Here is a 7,836-nt window from a genome sequence, read left to right on the forward strand (position 1 = left end):
GCCCGAGCGTCCACACCGCCGGCCCCCGGAGCCCGAGCGTCCACACTGCCGGCCTTTTGCCTCCCCGCCCACTTGCTGCACCCCAGCCTGCGGACATCACCCGTGTCCAGACATCCCCCAGCCAGACACAAGCCCACCGTGACCCATCAGAGCCGCCCTCAGTAGGGGTAGGTACGGAGGGGCCCCAGGAGTGGGAAGGGCTTGGGTCCTATGTGCACCCCCAGGACACAGGGAGAGCTTCCCACAGCCCCGTGCCCCCCATCTCAGCACCCCAAGCCTTCCTGCGGGCTCGGCCTCCAGGAGCCCAGGGAGTCACGGCTGGGGAGGCAGCCTGTGTGTCCCGGACCACCGTGTCCCGGTCCTGGACCCCACGTCAGGGGCTCCGCCCCCCACCTGACCTAGCAGCTAGCTCCGGGCGTCTGGGGAGGTCAGCTGTGCCTGCCACTCTCCCAGCACAGAGGGTCCTGCTCTCAGGACAGCTCTGCGTAGACGTGCAAGGTTCGGGGCAAGGGGCTGTGGCCACGTGTGCTGTGACCTGAGGAGACCGTCCCGGTTGCCTCCAAGGGGTCAGCATGGAGCGGACAGCGGCTGGGACATCCCACGGAGGTGTCACTGCTGCGGGTCACCCATGTGGCCCGGGGGCATCTAGCCTAGGCTGGGGCTTCTGTCTCTGAAGAAACCCTGTCAGCTGACGGACGGGAAAGGCCAGAGGCCTCTGACTGAGCAGGGGGCTCCCTGGGTCTCTCCCTCCTGCTGGAAGAAGGACCCGCAGTGACCACACCCGCCCGACACTGGGCTGCAGCACGGGCATGACGGCGGGCGGCTCTCTCCTGGGCTGCACCAGCAGAGCTGGCTCCACGGAACGTGGCTGCTGGGAAAACCACCAGAAGACTCTGCGGCCAGCACAAAGCGTGGCGGCTCCCAGAACGGAGGGAGGGTCCTGCCGGGGACGGACCCCATCATGCACCCCACTACAGTGCTCTGGGGGACCCTCAGGGCCACTGCCTCCCCCCCACCAGCTCCCATCACATAACACCAGCCCAGCGCCCTCCTGGAGCGGACCTCCATGGTGCCCCACGCGGGAGAGCCCGGCCCTGGGGACACCGTGGGCCACGTGTGCAGGGGCTGGAGACCGAGCCACTCTGGGCCAGGCAGCGGACACAGGTGAGGAGATCCTCAAGCATCAACACACCAAGTCAACAGTGACCCCCGGGTCTCACCATTTATGCTTCATCTACGACTAGACACAAGCCACCGGCATCCTGAGTGCACGGTGGCCGATGAAACCAGAGGGGGGCATAAGGCGCACCAAGGCCCACAGCCACCCCACGAGCACAGACATGGCCCCGCTGTCACCCGGGAAGCCCCTCCCCTGGGAAGCCAGGCAAGGCCAGCCAAGCACCAGCTCGGCTGTGCACCCCTGCACAGTGCAGGGGCCTGTCCCAGGGCCCTGCTGAGCTGTGCTGATCTGCCGGGGGCCCCTAAACGCGCCTCAGTGCTTCCGTCCCTCATCCCTGAGGCCCTGGGAGACCTGGTCCCAGACCCACTGCCTCTGGCCCCTCTAGGACCCACGGTGGAGGCCGGTGTGGCCTGAGTGTGCAGCCTCTCCCACCACCATGATGGGGGACAGGCAGGGGTCCCCCCCAGCTAGGCCATCCTGGCTCCCCCGTGTCTGGATCCCCAACCCAGAAGGACAGGTGGGACCACACCTGCCCAGACACACCGGATGAGCTCATGAGAACAGCGCCGGTGCCCAGGCGGGACGGCCTCTCAGGCAAGCACCGGGGGACCGGCGGCAGGCAGACCCCACACCCGAGAGGAGCCGTCCTCCCCCGATAGAGGCCAGAACACCGGCCCAGGCTGAGGCAGCTCCGACCCCAAGGATGGGGACGCTGGGAATCCCCCCGTCACTGCTGGCTGGAGGGGCCACACGGGACCCTGGGGCATGGAAGCAGGTGCAGCCCAGTCCCCAGACTGTGGCTTTCTGTTTTCAAGCGGGGACGCTGGCCCCTGGCCGGGAGGGGCTCACGCTAAGCTGCTGGGAGCCCCTCACGCCACGACTTCTGAGACTCAGGTTCTGACTACAGAAAGCACAGCTCCAAGCAGCACCCACAACCTTCCAGTGGGAGCCCCGCCCCCCCCCCCCCCGCAACACCCAGGCAGGGTTCCCCAGGTTGGTCCTGTGAGCCAGAAACCCCAGGGAGGCGCGCCAGGCCAGCGGCCCGGACGTGGCAAGGCAGCAGAGGGCCCGGGCAGCGGCGCGGAGAGGCCTCCAGGACCCCACGAGCCGACCCTGGGGGTGGGGGGCACAGGGCAGGTGGGAGCCATAGACCCAGCTGCACCCTGGGCCACCCCCGTGGGAACGGCCGAGACTCACTGGCGTGCTTGTCGGCCAGAGCGATGAGGGTGCTGGAGATGTCTCGTCTGCGGTAGAAACACACCACCTTGGCCTCCACGTTCCCGTTGGCCGTCTGCAACAGCAAAGCAGGGACTGAGAACACACGCCCCCAACGGACCGCTCCCAGCAGGGGCAGCCCCCAGAAGGGACCTGGGCTGGGACCTGTGACCCAGCGAGGGGATGCTCGATGGACCTAAGCCTAGTCTGGGTTCCTACCCACCCGAGGTCTACCTTCCCTCCACCTCTGGTGTCATCTGTGGACACAGCTGACCCTACCCACGGGCCCAGATTCACTCCCAGTGGCCTCTTTGTCCCTCCGATAGGTCTTGCTTGCTCAGGGCCAGAACCTGGTGGACATCTGGTCACCAGAATAGGACGACCATGCCCCAAGGTTGGCCAAAGCCTGCCGTGCCCTCGGCCCCTGGAGCACCTGCCTTCTGGCACCCCTCTGGGCCTGACCAAGGCCAGCACACCCCTGAGCAGACCCTGGTGTCGAAACGGAAGCAGCCAGGGCCATCCGGAGGACTCAGTCTGGTAAGCGTCGGACTCTGGAGTTCAGGTCAGGTCCTGATCGCAGGGTGGTGCGATTGAGCCCCCCAACCGGGCTCCGTGCTCAGCGGGTGTCTGCTCGGGATCCTCTGCCCCGTTCTCCTGCTTGTGCTCGCCCTCTCCTGAATACATCCATCTTGAAAATACACCCAGAGGCAGCCCGCGAGAGACTGGGAGCGAGCGGTCGATGCCCCAGCCCTGGGGAGAGGCCTTTACAGACCCGGAGCTCCTCAAAGACGGGACGAGAACAGGACGCTGAGGGGGAGTCTCATGGGAAGAGGGACCTTTTCTCAACTCACAGGGACATGAGGCTTCGCTACCACGACTCCGTACAACTCAGTGCCAGCATCGCTATCATTAAACAAAATCGTCTTTACGACTCAAAAGTTCGAGTTATTTAATTCCGTGAAGCCGACAATCCTTCAAGAAGTCTGGGACTTCCCGCGGGTGTGCACGAAGGCCAGGCAGGACCCGCTCTTGGCCCCGCACACTTGCATACGTGCAGGGCTGGGCCCCTCCAGCGGGAGAATGGAGACCCTCCTACCAAGTATGAGAATGGGGGGGCACCCAGTCGGCAGCCCACAGGCACCGTTTGCCATGACAGCTACGGAGCTGGGGACACTCTGCATGCACAGGCTTCCTGAGGCTGCCCCATGAAGGACCCCTGATCGCTGCAGATGTCCTAAGAACGGTTCCAGAAACCGCCTGCTGGGGTCCAGACGAGCCACGTCCACCGGGCTGGGGATGCCCAGGAAGGTCATCAGGGCCACAGGCATGGGGAACGAGGTCGGACCCGCGGCCGCCGAAGCCTCATCCCAGGGGTGGGACGGGGCGGCCACCCTGTGTCTGCAGGGCACAGCCCACGGCCCCTGCTCTGGGCCCTGCTGGGGTCCCTGCACCCCAGCCCTGGCAACAGGCGCTGCCCTGCACAGCCTGGGCGAGGCCTGGCTCGAGCCGGGCCCTGGAGACCCCGGACACCCAGGACTCCCTCTCCCAGGAGCTCCCCTTGCTGGTGCTCGGGACTCCCGGGGGCCCCACCAGGCTGCGGTCTGCACACACCCAGGCAGGAGGCAGGAGCCGGCCGGGGCAGGCTCTCTGGGTGGGTCTCCAGACCCTCCCGGTGGCGGCCACAGCCCCACCTGCCTTCCTCTTCTGAGATTCCCACATCCCAAGCACCAGGCCAGATGCCGACCTTCTGAAACTCCAGGATTCCCTGCCAGCCTCTGCTACTTTATGGGCACCTCTGGCCTGGCCGCCACCCCACGTCCCTCCCCAGGCCCCTGCTCCTTTTCTTCCAAAACAGCAACATCCCCCTGCGCTGTGCAGACCCATCCAGCTCCCAGGAGGAACCGCAACAACCACCCCGAAGGCCACAGCCCAGGGTCACCGCACGGACGCGAGCCCGCTCCGCAGGGCGTCCGTGAAAGGAGACCCAGTGCGGCAGGGCCCCTGCGACGGGTCTGCAGAGACTCCCCGTTTACAGAAAAGGGGCAGAACACGGTGCCCCTGCCCCTGCCGCCGACACCCTGGCAGGTGCCAGTTCTGCCCCGTCTCACCTGCCACCAGCCCGGCCCTCGTCTCCCGCGCCCCCTACTGACCGCACGCTGGACTCTGGGTCTCCGGGGGCACCCCCAGCTCCTCAGCGAAGCCCAGGTTCTGGTTTTAGTCCCGCCAACAGCTCCGGGTCCTCCCTCGCACCCGGGCCGCCGCCCCCCACGTCCCAGGCCCTGTCTCTGCAGCACCCGCGCTCCTGCCAGACCCTTCCTTTCTCCTGCAGCGCGAGGACGCGGCTTTCCACGTTCGAGGTGTCCTTTGAACACGTGGCACCTCTGAGCCGCTCTTCCTGTGCCTGAGGGGCCCGTGGGCGCGGTGGCCCCACTAGGAGGGCCTGCAAACAGACCTCCTGGCAGCCCCTGCTGGAACCCGGCCCGCGAGGTGGATCTGAGTCTACTTCTCAAGCCAGGACTGAGCCCCACGTCCCACAGGACAGCAGGGGAGGCTGGTGGGGCCCGGGGGCCGAGCACACGCCAGCCCACACTGTGCCTGCAGACCAGGGCCTCCCCCCTGGCTCAGCCGCACTCTCTGGTGCAGGAGGGTCCCCCGAGGCCTCCCGCCTGGGGCACCCGCTGCTGGGGCATCTCACGCCCTGTCGGGGTCCCCCGGCTGCCCGCCCTGCCCTGACCTGACGTGGGGCTACAGGCACGCAGACACAGCATCGGCTGCGGCCACTGCCGGGCTGGGCCCTGGCCATCTGTGCCTCACTGGCCCCCACTGGCCCCACAAGTGGTACGACCTGCTCTCTCGGCATCAGGCCACCGCGAGGGTCAGAGGCCAGGCTGGCCTGGTCAGGGGGGCCACCTCCAGCCACCTGAGACCCAGCGTCCACGGCAACTGCAGGGTTGGCCCCCCAGCATCCTCTCCACTGCCACGGTAGGAGTCCCCGAGTCAGCAGGTGCCAGCAGGTGAGTGGGTGACCACGGGCTCCTGTCCAGCTGGGATGCCGTCCACCCCTTCTCCAGCCGTCCCTCGCAGGTGGCCTAAAGTGTCCCACCAACAAGGCGCCTGGAGGGCACGTGCCGCAGCAGGGGCCCCATGATGGCCTCCCTTGGCCCCGCCACCTCCAGCCCTGGGCCCGGCTCTTCCAGGCACTGCCCAGCTGCTCCCACCAGCCTCGAAGGCACAGGCTCCCCGCCCCCACGTGGCACACGCAGCAGGAGGCTCTTGGTGAGCAGGGACAGCGAGTCAGGGCTCAGCTGCGACCCAGTCTGGTCTTTGGGGGACCAGCACCCTGACCATCCTGCCCCGTCCTGCGTGACCCAAGAATCCCCAGCCACAGAGCCGCACAGCCTGAGGTCCAGGACAGACCACAGCGGGGAACAACAGGTCTCTCCCTGGGGAGGGCCCCTCTCCCGGCAACCCCAGCACCTCAGGGAAAGGAGAAGCCGCAGGGAGTCCGCTGACCCAGGGCCGCACCTGCCTCTCCCCCAGCGCTGCCCAGGACGCCTCCGGTCAGGAGGCCAGCAGGAGGGTGGCCGGCGGTCTGCAGGCCCGGAGCCAGGGGAAAGCGGGTGCCTCAGGGGGTGGGAAAGAGGCAGCAGGTGGGCAGGGAAGCCCCAGCCGGCGGGACCCCACAGGGCGTCCACCCCAACCATGTGCCAGACGTTCCTGCCTTGCTCAGGGCCCTGCTGGACACACCCCTGCGTGAGGTCGCAGGGACCTCCCTGCCCGGCTCTCCAAGGAGAAGGACCCGGGTCTACGCAAGTGACCCTGGGGACAAACAGACCAAAGGGTCTGGGGCCAGCCCTGAGACCCCAAGCGGCACTGGAGCCCCCAGCCCTCAGGCCACATGAGCACACGCTACCTTGTTGAGCTCCTCGATCCTGCGGATCAGGTACGGGTTGCTGGAGGAGTTCTCGAAATAGACGTAGTCTGCAACAGGAGGAGAGAGCGTCACCCCGCAGCACGCAGCCCTGCAGACCAGCGGGGCCCTGACCCCCCCCATCCCCATGCCCTCAGTTCTAGGCGCCGTGACACAGGAGGGGACGGAGGAGCTCGTGCCCCAGCATCTCGGCGGGAAAACGAGGGACCCAGAGACATGCTGGTGGGCGCCAGGCCCGGATCCACCATGAGGGGGAGGGGCCGCCCCCAGCAGAGGCCTGCAGCCACCCCCTCTATCCCAGGGACCCACATCAGCGGCCCCAAGACCTCTGTCCCTCCGGATACCACGCTGTGGGAACAGACTTAGCTTCCCCTGGGGACAGCGTCCTAGGGCTGCCGCCGGCAGTCACACAGGCCGCGGCAGACGAGCAGACAGAGACACCAGCCTGGAGCTCACGTCAGCGCAAGGGGGGCTGCTGGGCCCCCGCACGTCCTCCCCCGGCCTCGTGCACCCCTGGCAGTGAACGGGGAGACCAGAGCTCCCTGGGCAGAGGCCAAGCTCCCTGGGACGGGGCAATGGCAGGGGCCAGAGAAACAAGGTCTGGAGATCCTGCGCCACCTGCCAGGTCCCCCAGAACACTACGGCATCACGAGCGTCCCTCTAGCTCCGCAGCGGGCGGCCTGGGCTCCGTCTCGGGGAGGCTCGCAGGCTCCCACGGAAAGCCCAGGGCAGCCACGAGGCCACCCGCCGCCCTGATGTTGCAGGTGCTCCGCGGCGGCGCGGCGGAGTCAGTGCCAGGAAAGGGCTGGTTGAGGTCCCCACCAGCCTGCACCAGGAACGCCGGCCCCCTGGCCCCCGCTGCCCACACGGACGCCCGCAGGCCCTCCTCCGCAGCTCTGCAGAAGACTGGAGGAGACTCGTGGCCGCTTAAGGCTGGGCCATGGCCAAGTGCCCACACCGAGAGCAGCCTCTGCCGGAGGACCCAGCCCAGCCCCACCCCCACCAGAGGTCCTACGGGTACTGGGGGGGACCCAAGCAAGCAACTGCCTTGCACACCTGCCTGCACACTTGGAACACGTGACTTTTATCTCGTAAATCATTGCTCAAAAAGCCATTTCTATGCGAAGTTATAAAACTTTCATTCTAGGGGCGCCTGGGTGGCTCAGTGGGTTAAGCCACTGCCTTCAGCTCGGGTCATGATCTCAGAGTCCTGGGATCGAGCCCCACATGGGGCTCTCCGCTCCTGCTTCCTCTCTCTCTGCCTGCCTCTCTGCCTGCTTGTGATCTCCATCTGTCAAATAAATAAATAAAATCTTAAAAAAAAAAAACTTTCATTCTAAGAAACGCACGTGGCTCTCCCGAGGCCTCCGGGGCCTGGGGCTGGCCGTCCTAGTGGGTGCACCCCACCCCCCGCGTCCCCCACCGGTCCCGGCGGCCAGCCACAGCCCGGCGAGCGCCCCCACCATCCACAGAACTACAGGCTTCGGGGGAGCGGGCTTGGCTGCGGGTT

General features: G+C 66.9%; 1 protein-coding gene across 1 annotated transcript in view; it reads right to left on the reverse strand.

The window, feature by feature from the left end:
• LOC132008765 (uncharacterized) overlaps positions 1–7,222 on the reverse strand; it is a gene marked incomplete at both ends in the record, with an annotated part of 8,876 nt that extends 1,654 nt beyond the window's left edge. Inside the window, 3 exons of the mRNA XM_059387323.1 lie at positions 2,378–2,471; positions 6,309–6,417; positions 7,043–7,222. Coding sequence (XP_059243306.1) covers positions 2,378–2,471; positions 6,309–6,417; positions 7,043–7,222 — 383 coding nt within the window. The remainder of the gene's footprint in view (positions 1–2,377; positions 2,472–6,308; positions 6,418–7,042) is intronic.
• Between the last annotated feature and the right edge of the window lie 614 nt (positions 7,223–7,836).

This window comes from Mustela nigripes, unplaced genomic scaffold (genome assembly GCF_022355385.1).
Source record: "Mustela nigripes isolate SB6536 unplaced genomic scaffold, MUSNIG.SB6536 HiC_scaffold_945, whole genome shotgun sequence".
In the NCBI taxonomy this organism is placed as follows: Eukaryota; Metazoa; Chordata; class Mammalia; order Carnivora; family Mustelidae; genus Mustela; species Mustela nigripes.